The sequence below is a fragment of the Anopheles stephensi genome, chromosome 2 (genome assembly GCF_013141755.1).
Source record: "Anopheles stephensi strain Indian chromosome 2, UCI_ANSTEP_V1.0, whole genome shotgun sequence".
NCBI lineage: Eukaryota > Metazoa > Arthropoda > Insecta > Diptera > Culicidae > Anopheles > Anopheles stephensi.
In genome coordinates this window covers 31,595,290-31,610,096 of record NC_050202.1, presented here as the reverse complement: position 1 = coordinate 31,610,096, position 14,807 = coordinate 31,595,290, and the positions used below count along the sequence as shown (strand labels likewise).

Sequence of the window (14,807 nt, the reverse complement as noted above, 5' to 3'; positions counted from 1 at the left end):
GTAACAAACCGAGAACGAAAAAGAAACAAAAAGACACACAAACATTTTCACATTCCCTGCCAGGTGGACCACCGTTTCGCAAACGCGCACAATGATCGAACGCGGAACGTGCACCAAATTCAATTTACCTCCACTGGCTCGAGGTGCTTCGAGTTGAGCTCGAGGATAACGCCCCGGATGGCGCCCGACTTTGTATCGACGATACGCGAACTGTAGCGTGGCCCTGCCCGGGCAGGCACGACGACGAAGCTGCAGGCACAGAGCACCCACAGCCAGATCGTGGCACGGATTGGGACGAGTTTCGCTTGCAGCACGAACCCCGAACAGGACGTGACACGGCTGCTCACCTCCGGTTCCGGTGTTTGTTGCTGCTGCGGCTGCTGCTGCTGCTGCCTCTGGTGCTGCTGACGGTCGTGGCGGTAGGATCGCTTTGGCCCATCGTGGGCCTGCATTGTACAGTGCGGTTAACGAATGGGGGAACATTACCGGTTCCCCGCATGAGGATCGGCCATTCTACGCACACGAATGACACGGTATGGCATGGGCCGGGCGTTGGTGATGGGATCCTACCGCGTACCACATAACCCACCTCCCACTCGCTAACCCCAATGCGAATTGACAGATTCAATTCACGGTTGCAATTAATATTCCTGACTCGGCTACGACAATTCAATTCCAACGCACCACACGCTGCATAATGGGCACTGAATTACCTGTGTACGATCTTCACCTTGTCACTCTCGACTGAGGCGAAGAGTTCACTTGTATTGTAAAGCTATGCTGAATGATTCACTAGGACTTTTGCTCACTTTAACACAACACTACACAAAATTTAAAAAAATATGAAATTATAAACTTTTTAATCAAGAATTTTCTTGTATTCCAGACGATTTTTGTCGAAGCACGCAACTGCAAAGAAACACAAATTGAAATAGAGTTGTTAGTTATTTGTTACAGTATTACGTTTTTGATAGTTATAAGGCGTCATTATCACTAAATAAAACACTTTATTCTTTATAAAAAATATCACAATAAAAAGTCTGAGGGTCAGTCGAGGCTTCTTAACATAGTGTATTTAATTTATAAGGAAACCTCACTGGTGGAATATTGCTTTAATGACTATAGAATAGAATCTTGTTTTAACATAACCTATATAAGTTCTGATTAGCTTTAGTGTAGGTCAGAGATCGGTTAACTCCAAAGATATCAAGAACCTGTGGCACGAAGACAAGCTGTATTTTTTGTAGACTCACTAACGTATAATCAAGGATAGGGTAACAAATCATGGAGAAAAACACGTCGGAACCACGTGTGTTTATTTTTTGGTTTAAATAGCCCATAAATATTTAACGCATACTAATAATATTCTTCTTCCTTGGCACTACAACCTCTAGAGGTCTTGGCCTGCCATTTTTGGCTTTCTGTGACTTAATTTTACCTGTAGTAAAGTAATCAGCCTTATGTACGGGGAGGCTGTCTTGGATGGGATTTGAACCCCGGCCCAGTCGAAGTACGGAGACGTGACCTTCCATTTAGCGCAGGTTCTTTCCGAACACGGATTTTTACGTGAATACCTGCATATCATGGCATTCACGTCGTCCCCGGATTGCCAGCGGTGCCCGGGGGTTCCGAAATCAGTGGAACACGCCGTGTTCGAGTGTCCGCGATTTGCTAACATCCGTGTGCAGCTGCTTGGTGAGGGCTCGTCTGATCCCGTCTCATTGGAAAACTTAGTCCATCACATGCTCCAGAGTCAACAAAACTGGAGCCAAGTGTGTGAGGCTTTCAAACAAATTACTTCTACCCTGCAAAGTGAATGGGATGAGGAGAGAGCCAGACTCGCCACACAAGCCAGCTTGCCGAATGCGGCACGACGATCAAGAAACGATCGGTGGAATGAGGTTAGGCGGCGGCAGCGAGTAATCGCTCAAGAACAGCGGAGAGGTGGGCAGCTTCCTTCACCGCCTCCTCCGCCAATGACGGTTGAACGAAGAGCTGAAAATCGTATTCGGCGTAGACGACACTCTCTCGCGGATAGCCAAAGACAACATTTGCGGTTATCCATCAGCGGCACAATCGACGTTGAAGGCGATCTCGAACCGGCCATAACGTCGAATATCAATGATTCTTCTGTGTTTTAGCGCGCTGGGGGCTTCAACACGGCAGAGGAAGCAGCAGCTACCGAAGCTGAGTTTGCCTCTCGCTGAGGTGGTAACGAAAGAATCAGGGTCGTTTAGATGAAACAGGCCCAACGGCTCCGTTTTTCAATGAGTTTTTACAAAATTTAAGCGTGAAAAACGTAAAGGAGTGTTAAAGACCGTTGAAGGTGCGATATGCACGAGTTAGGCCTCTCCATCACATAATCCCTCGCGGGTGTGTAGGAAGGGTGGGGAAGGAAAATATCTTGCTGTACTTTAAACTTGAATAAAACCCTTCTGTTTTCAATGGCGTGGAAAGTACGAGAAAACATGGAGCGGAAAAGAGCACAGAAAGGAATGCGTGTATTAGTAGTCCAAACCGTGGCAGAGTAGTTTCACGCACACGTAAGAGAGCTACGCACACGCATAAGGCTCTGTCAATTTTGGCTTAAGCTTCTGTATAAGACCAAGCACTTTGAAGGTTTTGGAAGACAATTGAATGCTTGTGGGCAATAAAAAAAAAGACCTTCCCCGGGTCGCGAATAATTCAAAGAGATCAAGTAGCCGAGATGATAGCAGCGTCAGTCATTAAAATGGCACGACAGGGAATCGACTCCTATCATAACCTTTTCCTCGTACGCAGAACTTGCTATCCGGCTATGGGTACAATCAAATCAAAGAAGTCGTAAAAATGTTTCTCCTCGTTCTAGTTCAAATTGAAGAAGGACTAGGGCTTCTTCCTAATTATTTTAAATTATTCATTAACTAATTATCCTCATCCACGGTTTAATTGGACTGTGAATCAACACTGTACTCACATATCACCACACACTACATGTTATAAATAACTTCTTCCTTTCACGATAAGCTTATCGTAAACAAAAACTAATTCCAAATGTTTCATCTTCCTTAAACCAAGCTCACTAATGAGAGAAACTCGTTACGATAAAATGCATCCCAAATCCTGTCCCATGAGCAAATACTCTTCAGACTCTTCCACCGCCACCACATTCAGGATTTCTTAAGAAAGATAAAACGTTTCCAACTACTCAGTATTTAGAGCTGGCAAGCTCCTCCACATTTCCTACTGCATCTTGCGAATCAGCTTGGTTGTGGAAGTCATCGGAAAACTTACCTAAACTCATACTCCCCGCTCAACGAAAGAAACATCAGCCAAAGATAGAAATGAAAGAAATAGGACAGAAAGGAACAGGTTTAATTCAAAGTCATTTAAACTTCTGTGTAAGCCTTTAAATAGCTCCCGAAATGGGGCACAGTGTCCGCACTGGTAACGAGAGGCGGATTGCATCGCGAGCACAAATTGGTGTTTCTAAGAGACCGTCGACCCGTTCCCAACGAGGAACCACCCGACTGTTCCCAACTGTCGAAGTCGATGAAAAGTTCCGGGATGCACACTAGCCGTGCGCACACATCGATAGAGCTTCGAAGCGAGGGCGAAGTTCCAAGATTCCATTCGCTCCCGCCCAGCTTCCTTCTTGACCTGAGCTTCTTCGCGAACCAGCCAGTGTGGCACCTTCGCATCGACGGACGGCATATTTGGCCGTGATTTGCATCGGTACAAATTAAATTAATTTGTTAGCAAAACTTTGCACATCCCAAATGTGCACTGCAAAAGTGCACCGTCAGCAGACCTCCCCGGGGGGTTGCTGCACAAACAAAATCCGACGAGCAACGGGCAAAAGTTGCTCCAACTCGCGCTCGCGTGCCCAGTTCCAGTGTAGGGTGTAGTGTGAAAGTCATGTTCCACCGTTTCTGCTATTTTTGCCACTCGACCTCAATTTTTCGCCAAACGGTCTCCGGTTCCGTGCTTCGAGTCGAGTGTGAGTGAGTGAAGGTCACCTTACATTAGTGAGGTTAGGTAAGGTCGAGGGTCGTTGCAGATGGAATTACCTACCGTTTTGGAGACCTTCCCAGACACGCTTACAGTTACAGCAAAGGCAGTCGCATCTCGAATTGGTGGTGGGAAATCTTGAGAGTTCCTTCACTTCAGTGCGAGCGACTGTTTAGCTTGTTTTGGCGTACGTATCCAGACGGTGACTCGTTTGCTAATTCCATGATTAGAAAACCCATCCCACACGACATCCCCTGGTGATTCGAGCGTGCTACTCGATCTTTACACATTAGCAAGAGAAAAAAAAACTTTTACATTCGATTCGGCTGAGTGCCGGAGAAGAGCACGCCTCGGAAGAAAATAGCACCAAGAATTCGAAGGAGTTATTCAGCCGGTGCAATACCCATTAGAAGATTAAACACATTACCCAACACTAAGCGCTACTGCACGTCTCCTTACTCGGGCATACTCGCTCCCAAGTGCATCACACCCAAGTTCAAGCACCCATTTTGTAGTCGGCGTCGGTTGGCGCTGTATGCGTTTCCAAAATGGGTTGATTAGAAAAGTTTAAAAAGAGTATTCCACTACGCATGAACTCGATCCTCCCGGCTCGGGGCATCAAGTTTTCCGCAGTTCAAAACTTTACCCTTTGCTTTGCCCATCGAACCATCGGAACCGGCGGAACTATCCCGGCACAGTAAGGAAATTGGAATCCAAAGTGCATGTGTTTCGTTTGGAGCTGAGTGTTACGGGTGTTTCTTCAATAGTTGTTCGTTAAGAAGTTTAATAGATTTTGCTCGACCACCGAGGCAGGCCGAGCCGTTCCGACGACGATTGGCGGAAGCCAACAAGGTGTAAGGTAGTTGTAATTAATTCCTAAGGTTGCTTCGCAAAGGGTGAACACACACAAGCTGTTCGGATGACTTAAGAGATTACATCGCACCAAACACACCGAACGATCCGATGCTGATGAAACTAAACTCCACTTGGCTAAAAACCGCAAGCTCCCTGTTCTCGGTCGGACAAAGATTGTCTAATGCTGCAACGAGGGCACCGACGGCAAAGCTTTCGAAAGCTTTCCCTATCCAGCTGCAGATTAAGATTGTAAGCAAAGATGTTTAACACTTTTGGAATGGCATTAAACGATTCAAGCGGTACATTATGATTCCGGAGATGGCCTTTTACGCCATCTCCCCCCATAGAGCGGAGGCTTTGCGATAATTGTCTTTGGTGAAGCTGATTTTTATATGCCGTCTCGTTGCTTGTTGGGTTACGCTCATTTAAACCCATTCGAACGATGTGCAATGTTTTGGGAAGCTCGTTATCAATCATGGCCGATCGATTTGGTAGGCGAAGCACACATGATCGATTTATCTTAACAGCTTTATGAATTTTTATACCTTTCTCGTCGATTTCCCGAGAATGCCTCGTATGTTGAAAGCTACAACAACAATTCGTTAACAAACCGTTTGCCCTGAAACTGCGACCAGTAAGCGTATGGATGGGGCGTTAAGCTTTCTAATCACGATCGTTTCATAAAATGTTTTACTACGAATCGAGCAACTCGGGACCTTCTTCGAGCCAGTAAATCGATCGGTAAACGTACCGCACAAGCAAACCCGATTTCGAGCAGCATTTAGGGGGCCCACGGGCTCACGGGCCAATGAATTTTCGCTTTATGAATAATGATTTTTCAATCCAATAAATCTTCTTCGCCTTTGCCCTGCTTCGGGACGCGCGGGCGGATTCGGTATGTTAGTAAACCTCAGCGCTTGTAAACAGCCGAGCCGTGTGTCGGTAGTTTTCGTCCACGTAAGGCTTCCCCCAGATTCGTGGAAGGTTCAAAGCACCGTGCTCAAAGCCAACGGTTCAAACGGATGTTCATCTATTTGATTTTTTTGTTGTTGCCATTACCATTACTGGCAGATCTTTCGATCCTTTCACGTTTCATAGTGCTGTAATCCAATTCAGTCCAATGTAGGAAAGTGATTCCACAGTGCAGTGCCATCGCTCTCGCTTCGTAGAAACTCATTGGATTGTAATAGGGGGAGTACAAAACCCCGAACGAACGCACGGGGGAAAAAAAGATCCCCAACAAAATCCCAACAACACAAACAAACAGCCACAACCAGCAGCCATAAAACACGATCAACCGTGAACTCTTGCACCCGTGTGTCTGCTTCGTTATTTTGTTCTTGCGCAGGCTTTTCCACCATCATTCCCCGTCAATAAGCGTTGCACGGTATGTGTGGACCTGCCGTATTCGGAGCGTTCCTAAGGATTCGGTCCAAAACCCGGAAACCGGAAGCCGGCGACGTTCAACCGGGCACAAATAGAGCGTATAAACTGGGCAAGAAATCCTTTTAGCCTCATTACGGCCGGATGTTTTGCTTCATTACGGCATCGGTCCGCAGGATGTGCGCCATCGGGTGAGAGCGAGCGAGAGGGAGGGAAAGAACATAGGGATGCGCCTTTTTTTGTTTCCTGCTTATTATATTGCTTGCACTTCATCTGTGTGATTCTCACTCACTCCTGTCCTGGTGCGAATCCGCTAGCGACTCACTCACCTGTGTGCCAGCGGCAAACTACTACTACGCGGTATGTTGCTAAAGTAGGACGTATTGAATTAAATTTGATTGAAGCTGTTTAAGTAAATCCTTGCCGAGCGAGAATCATGATGAGCCAATTAATGCTGGTAGAAAATGAAACTGGCTAGATAAAACCAGTTCAATCACTGAGATCAACATGATTATCGATAACGTTCAGAAATATGGATAAGTAGCTAATACTTTGTATAAAATTAATACAAGTTTCAGAAATTTTATTCGTAACTTCCTACTCCCTCGAATCACGATACTCTAAGGACAAGCTTTCCACTTTATACACTATGCTCGATAAACGCGAAATCGCAATGCTCTAATAATACAAAACTGATAGTTTCGACGAAAAAACCTATTAAATGTATACAGTTTTATCATCTTATTGATTCGGAATAGTGCCATGTATTTGTTTTTCATAAAAGACTTAAATAAGGGATAAGGTGCCCTTTCACGGTTTGGAGAAGGAAATGTCTATTATTTGTTATTTAGATTTAAGCAATACGGCCAGGCCGTTCTTTATGAATAAAAAAAAGACTTAAATAACCGTGAAATAATCACAAGAATATGTTGTAAAAACATTTACAATACCCGTACATACAATTAATGTAATTAGTTGTCAGGAACTATTTGTCATATGATATTACGTCTGTTTCCGATGAAAAGCGTTTATTCGGGAATACTTGTTTATCTCATTGGAGAGCAAACTTAACATTACTACTCATGTGTTGTGTTCGTTCCTACCTTAAATTTTTTTAATGTTTTGGACCACAGCTATAGGCTGTAGCTATGTACTTTAGATGGATAGTCAAACCTACACTCGGAAATTCAGTCCACTTTGGAATTCATAGTGCTTTTCCTGAGTAAAAGAGAAATGCCCAAATGTTAATACCACCTGACCACTCAAAATACAATTTTCCTTTATTGATGTGTAATTACTAAAGGACCTACTACACTTATACGCATATGATTTGTTCGTAGAACGTAGAGTTGAAAACAGACACAAAGTAACGATCAAAATGGACGTTCAAACCTCAAAACGAAGACAAATAAAAAATCAGATCTAGGGCAATGTCAACAGCAAGCGGCTGGTTCTAGCCGGCGTGTTTCCATAACATCGGTCAACAACTCTACGATACGTCACCGCGAGATTACCTAAAAAAACACCTAAATTCCATTTTAAGTGAAGTTAGGTTACGAAACGAGAAAGTTAAGTTTGGAAAATCAATGTATCATTTACAAAGTCTGCAAAGCCCACAGTGAAGCGTTTGATGCCTAGCATTCAACATAGGCCATCTTTTTATTCCAGTAGATTTTTAGTGGTTTATGGAAAACTTGTGTGACTTAACTCCCCGAGGATCTCAAGTGCGAGGAACAACTATCTCGGATCCAGTTGCCGTCAAGCTCTGATTGGATAGTCAAATGTGGTCTCAAGATCCTAAGCCTCATTATATAAACGATTAAATAAAAAGTCAACGCTTTTCCCGAGAGGCCATACGCTTCATTTGGCTAGTTGGACGACAAACACTTTAAATATTTGAGTTTAAACCCTTTTTTCAGAAATTACTAATGGTTCTGTTTGAGCATCTTAATTACTCTTACTACCTGATTCTTGTTTTAAATTTCTCACTTCTTCCATATCTTTTTCTTTGGAACTACAATTCGGAAGGTCCTTTCCTAAAAATGGCTAGGTTCCTGGACTCGAATGTAACCGTAGCCAGAAGATCAGTCCTACTTGATACCAAATATTGCAATATAAAGAAAAGCCCCGCTACTGTCCTAATGGATAATCCAAAGGGTGAAGTTTTTTAACATTAAATATTATAAACACTGACTCGTGAGATCATATGACAAGCTAAATCATATAAAAATAAAATGCCTCTGCAAATAGAGATCTAAATCAAAGAAAACCAAGCTATTAAAACATTCAACAAGTCAGTTTGGGATGGTCCGGTGTCAGAGGCAATAACACCACCGGTCTTCACACTGCAGGACCTAGGTTCAAATCCTATCTAGAAACCGCCTCCCCGTACGTACGTGTGACTTCTTTACTATGGGTAAAATTAAGCCACACTCTTACAAGATTTTGCAAGAGATTAATAAATCGAGTGCTAAAGTGATGTTGCCAGTTAAAAATTAAATTCACTTAATTCAATTAATGAGGAAAAACGATACCTTCGATTGAGCTCATCACGATGAATAAAATATTTCAAACTCCCATTTCTAATTCATCACTAGTACTCGGATCCTTCAAACCCTCCCTGAACACCCTCTTACAAGGACCTTTTTTTGCCTTAAGTCCACAACCGGGAGTAGATATTTTATTACGAGCTTCGACTGACGTTCCATTACCTTCAGCCACGGCAAACCCCACAAAATGTACAGCGGAAATGATCTGATTTGGATACGAATGGATATCTGATATCGATTTGCCCTCAGTCTGCAACCCAACCAGACAGTGCTAGTTACACCAGACCCCCCCATCATCCCCCCAACACCAGCTAGGGCGTAGCTGATTTATAGCGGATCATCAAAATGTGCTTCACATCAACTTTATCGGCCCATAACTCTCATATGGTTCTTCTTAACGACTTCACCATTGCATTGGGATGCCTTCGGTGAAGAAGAAGTGTGTGTGTGGTTATAAAGTTCACCACACTCCTCGTTACCATTTTGATTCGCAAACTTAACCCATTTAACCGAAAGCGAGTGTAAGCGCAACAAAACAAAATAAAAAACAGCCAAACTAATGTTTTTCGGTACAATATACCGAAGTGCCGAATCGTTTTGCACCAACACAGTACGTGTGGGAAGCCCTTACTATTAACCAATATAAATGTTTTTATTGCCACGCTGTGCATTGCTACGTGAGGTGAAAGTGCCCATTAGCCGGCACGGCACCGTACAAGAAGCGCTGTGAGCTACTTACCACCAAACACTATTCGCTTAAAGTACCTATCTGAAACGACACCTGAGCGAGAGTGTTGTACTTGTTGGTGGTGAATACTTATGTACACTGCACTCCGGGGAGTTTGTAATCGCGGTGAAAAACTAATATCAGCTCAGTACATTTCTTGGTCGTGAATGGTCCAAGGTGAAAAGAAATGTACTCACACTAGGAATTGGCTTTTGTTTTCTTCGCACGCTTGTGTGGTACAATATACGGCTGAACAATATGGCGGAAAATAGGCCTATTCTATCCATTGCTGCCATTCACCTGCTATACAGACCCTTTGCTTTGTACAGCTTCAGAATCAGAAGAAAAGCTTCACTCATAATCTCTCACAACGACGGGTTACGCTTACGTGCAGTTATAACATGTCCTGTCTTCAATCAAACAGTGCACAGATCTATGCCTGCCCCGGACAGTGCAGCCCTCCCTAAGCACTCATCCTGAATTTTCTTTCCCAAGAACAAAAGAATACCGATGCTTCACATGCTGAAGATATAACACACACAAACGCAGAGAGAGAGAGAGAAGAAAAAAACGAAAGAACATGCTTTTTCTGGAACCGACACGATAAGGCTTTACCGAGCTAAACCGGAAAATAAACTGAACTCATCGGTTCGGGCAAGAAACTCTACACCTGGACACGACGGACAAAAGAGGCGAGACTAAAAACAGAAATTCGTTTTATATCACAGACAAGCGCTGGAGAGAAGAAAAAAGACACCACAAGATCCAGCCACGGGAACAGTGAAAAGCACATCCATCATGGAAGCAACACGGTCAGCCACGGGCAGCCACTTTATTGCTGTTCCCTTTTTTTTCCTCTTCTCCAGCACACGTTTGATTAGCAAGCAATCTAACGATAAAGAGCCGGAGTGTGCTGGAGTGTGGCAACCTGCAACCTGCTGAACGCAAGCAGGTCCACCAAACCGTGCACCGTGGATCAATTTCCCAGCTTAAAGAAACCCGAGACCGACCGGTGACCAAGCAATAAGAACGCGCCACACAGTTGGCGAAGGAAATGATGATTTCGTTACGTGTTTTCCAAGTCCGGAGAAATGATTCGTTGAGGTTCAGTTTTGTTCTCCCTTTTTTGTTCCTGTCAGTGTGCTCTTCATCGGATTGGTAGAATAGTTTGCTGCTCTTTTTTTGCGTTTCTTTCAACTCCGAGATTAAACGACTTGGTATTAGTGAGACCCGGACCGACCAGACGCAACCAGAACGGCCATTCAATCCGTCCAGATAAAGCTTAGCTCCAGCTCCGTGCAAATAAAAACCATGTCCAATGGGCAAATAAATGTCAAAAGGTAATCCTTCTTTCACTTTTAAACCGTACCGTGCAGTGGTGGATGTAGATTCAAGGACTCGCTTTATATTTTGTTAGCGAAAGAAACGGATCCGATCCAACGTGGGCAAAAAAAGAGCTACTTGTCTTAAATAACTTCCCTTCGACCTTTCAACCACACAGTGTAAATATTTATAGAAATAGCTCCCCCAACGAACGGGCGGTGCTACAGCAGCAGACAGCAAGAAACGAATCTGTCATCCGCAGTTCGATGTTCGAGCAACATGGTTGTGACCCTGCCATCCGAATCCGCTTCGAGAAAATGCTGAACTCCCCATCGTCAAACTTATGAATAATTGATGTTACACTTTGAAGAGGCCCGAATATTCCACACTGCATGCGCCGACGGGATGTCCTCCCAAATCTAAGCATTCCACACCAAACGGCGGTATGCGGGCGATAGCGCCGAACAACACAAATTCGCCTTCAAAATATGCACTACCGATGCTACCGCAAAACTTATGCAACCGACCACCGGTGGACCAATTTGGACTGCCGTGGGGATTTTTATTTATGTCTCTTTGCCACGAGGCTTCACACGGATGGACGAGCTTTTTTTTCGGTTTTGGTGTCCTACCAAAACACGATGAACCTTTTTTATTCCCCCGAACAGCATAACCATAGGCAGAACTCTCGTGTCCTTTCGCGCATTTTGGGATGGACATTTATGCAAACTAAGCCTCAAATCCTATTATTTAACAGTCCCCAAAAATTGAATCAAACTTTTTTTTCTGTTCTCTTCTGCTGCTGCCTTTTTTGTTGGCCGGGATGCTTCATGTTTCCACTCGCCATTCACACCTCACTTTGGGACGGACCGTTTTCTTTCCGTTTCCGCCCGAAGCGTGGTCGTTTTTTCGTGGCTGCCCACCGCACTCGGGCACCTCGGGCTCGTCGATTTGCGCCATTTCGCATCCCATCGGAAGGGCAACAAACCTTCGGGGTCGTAATATTTCAACGTGACGGATCCGTAACGGAAGTCCTGGCTGGGGCATCAACGTCACCTCGTTCCGTGTCGCCCCGTTGAATATTAAGGTCAAGGAAAAAAGTTTTTCTCGCTCGTACTATATCTACCATACCAGCGAGCGGGCTGGATGGCACCATCCATCCATCTCGCACACTTCTTCAAACACACACACACAGTCTCCCACGGGGCGGACGAGATTCGTCGTGCTTGGTATCGTGGTTTGTTGCGTCCTGTACGCTCTTCGGCGAAGGCTAGTGGAACAATCACAGTAGATAACTTTTTGACAGTTTCATGTGTTGTACCCACACTGTATGGGTACGATGGGAGTACGGTTTTGATTTTTGTCCGAAAAGTTTATCCGCAGAGACAGTGCAACAATACTGTGACAGTCGCATCCAGGGAGAGGAACCGAAATAATCACGTTTGCTACCAAAGAAGCTCGTCTGGCTTGTATATACGTCGGATTTCTCTTTCTCTCTTACTGTTCGTTTGATATGCAGAAATCGCGAGACACATTTGATTGTGAAGGTTTTTGGCACATTTGGAATACGAATGGCTTACCAATTTTAAAGTAAAGCATACACACTATTTAGACCTGTGCTATGTTGAACTTTTTTAATAAGCTCTTTTCTTGTAACATGTAAGCTGTCGCAGAACTACTCTGACTTCTGGAAATCAAAGAGCCTATCGTAAGACGTACGTAGTGAAGCAGTCGAACGTGCCTTTTTTTTCCCATTCTTAATACAATTTGAGACTTCAAGTAACTGGGTTACTCTGAAGATCTCATTAACCTACATTAACTACGGTGATGAAAAAGTAATGTTAATACCAGGTGCTATAGGACGTGTTATTAAATCTCACATAGTTTTCACGTTATTCCTCATCTTCTGATCTATACGAGTAGGAACTTATATCTTCCTACCGGACGGACACCACCTTCCCATGAATCCCAGGCTGTACTTAATAGGCCCAACCCATGAATGATCCCATCCTTAAAGGCTCTTGTGTCCAAAGGAACTCATAGTTAACAGGGCTCATAGTCCAAGGAATTTCTTCCAAAACGCATGTCCATGACGCCTTGCAGTTTAGGCCAGGAGGCTAGGAACATATATTGATTGTTGGGACTTCTTATTCCAGAGCTACTCCACATGTGCTTATTGTCCACACGAAAGTTCTCAGAACAATCGTCCTTATCTAACGACCTTCTTACGACCATGTCTGATTTTTCTTGCTTACTACACTTCATTATTCCATAGAGTTGGATAGTCAGCTTTCACTTCGAGAAGACAGATCCAGATGGGGTTTGAACCCCGATCATGTCATTTAAAGATGCCGGCGCCACCTCTACCGGTCTCTAGAATAAGGCACTGTCGAAAACAAAAGGAAATTCGAAGAATATCATCGAACAACCTTACGCCTTGAACCTTTTACAGCCATGATAATACTTTGCCTACCTGTCAGTACAGATATCATCCTCGAGAGGTTTTTTGAGTAATTTTGCCGGTGGTACTCTTGCAATGAATTTTAATTGTGCCTCGAGCAATAAGTATTTCAAAGCTAAACTTTAAACATGCAAAACAGCTTCTGCATAAGAGCTTAACTCTTTTGCCAACTAACCACTCACTCAATACGTTGTAACTTACTCACTCAGGTTTTAATTCGCTCTTTTCTAGCTAACACACTCACAAAAGGCTTAGGTGGAAAGAAGGTTGGCGCCCCTACCAGCTACATATTTCATCTAGAGATCTACTAACCAAGGTCCTAAGGTCATGTGATTGGAGAGGGGTGGTGATTTCAATAATAAAATTCTTTGCTAAAGCAATACGGCCTGGTCGTCCCCGATAAAAAGAATAAAAATCTCTCCTAATATCAAACTCATTTATTCATTCTGACTCCATTTCGCACTTCACTACAATAAAGTATAAAGTGATCTCACCATTGAGCAGCAAATAAGTCTCGCAAGGCTCCGGCGTCCTAACTTAACTGATCATATAATGGGAATGGCACCGAACGTCCTAGCCCGTAATGACCGTTTAAGCCATCCACATGAACAAAGGGTATGAGGTAAGCCTAAACTGATATGTAGTGATTGCATTGATGTATCTGCCAAAAACTCCAGAATATTGGTTTGACAGGCAACGCTTTCACTTGAACGGAAAGGCCTTAAATAATTACAACTGAATCCAATTTGCTTACTAAATGAGTTCCTGTCATTGAAGAGATGCTTCTTCTTTCTTGGTCTAGCGTCCTCTTAGGTCATGCCTGCCATTTCTGGCTTTCTAGACTTAATGGTAACCCATAGTTGAATAGTCACTATGGGAAAACGGCCAATATGAGACTTGTCCCGGTCCTGCCGTGTGAAGAACGGATACAACTTCTATTCAGCAGTTTAAAAAATAATGTTGGAAATAGCCATTCAAACATCAGTTCAATAACACTACAAAAAATACGTTGAATATCTAGTCCTTCGTGATTATTTCATAAAAACTCTGTTCGACGGAACTAAAACCTTTAAAAACCACCAAAAACGTCCCTTCAAACAGCGGACATACACAAACATAAGAGTTTGTATTATTAATCCCGCATGGTTGTTGTTGTCGGTCCACCAATCGGACAGCACATGTGACAAAAAGTGTTCAATGTGGAAATTGAGCCATCATGCCTATGCTCGATACCGACTGCTATGCAGGGAAAACAGTCAAAGCCCCCAAACAACCCGAAAAAAGGAACTCATCAATTTACACGCTCGACCCGTTCCGAATTAAAGTCAAAATCACTTCCGATTCGTGCAGTTGGCACTCGGCGATGCATCGATGCGTGACGTAGATTATTCGGCCCGGGTTGCAAACATTTAAATTTATGCTTTGTTTACACGATTTTGCCGTAAACATGCTTTCAGTCCGTCCCTTATCCCAACTCCCAACCGCCGCCCAGCTCCCAACAAAGCCCCAGCGAAGTTGG

At 43.9% G+C, this 14,807-nt stretch overlaps 1 protein-coding gene across 3 annotated transcripts in view; it reads right to left on the bottom strand.

Moving 5' to 3' along the window:
* LOC118503178 (neuroligin-4, X-linked-like) overlaps positions 1 to 14,807 on the bottom strand; it is a 170,577-nt gene that overhangs the window by 76,271 nt on the left and 79,499 nt on the right. For 2 of the 3 annotated variants that reach the window (XM_036036151.1, XM_036036152.1), the window contains exon 3: positions 129 to 909. In XM_036036151.1, coding sequence (XP_035892044.1) covers positions 129 to 452 — 324 coding nt within the window. In that variant the 5' untranslated portion in view covers positions 453 to 909. The remainder of the gene's footprint in view (positions 1 to 128; positions 910 to 14,807) is intronic. The other variant, XM_036036153.1, reaches the window with a different exon arrangement.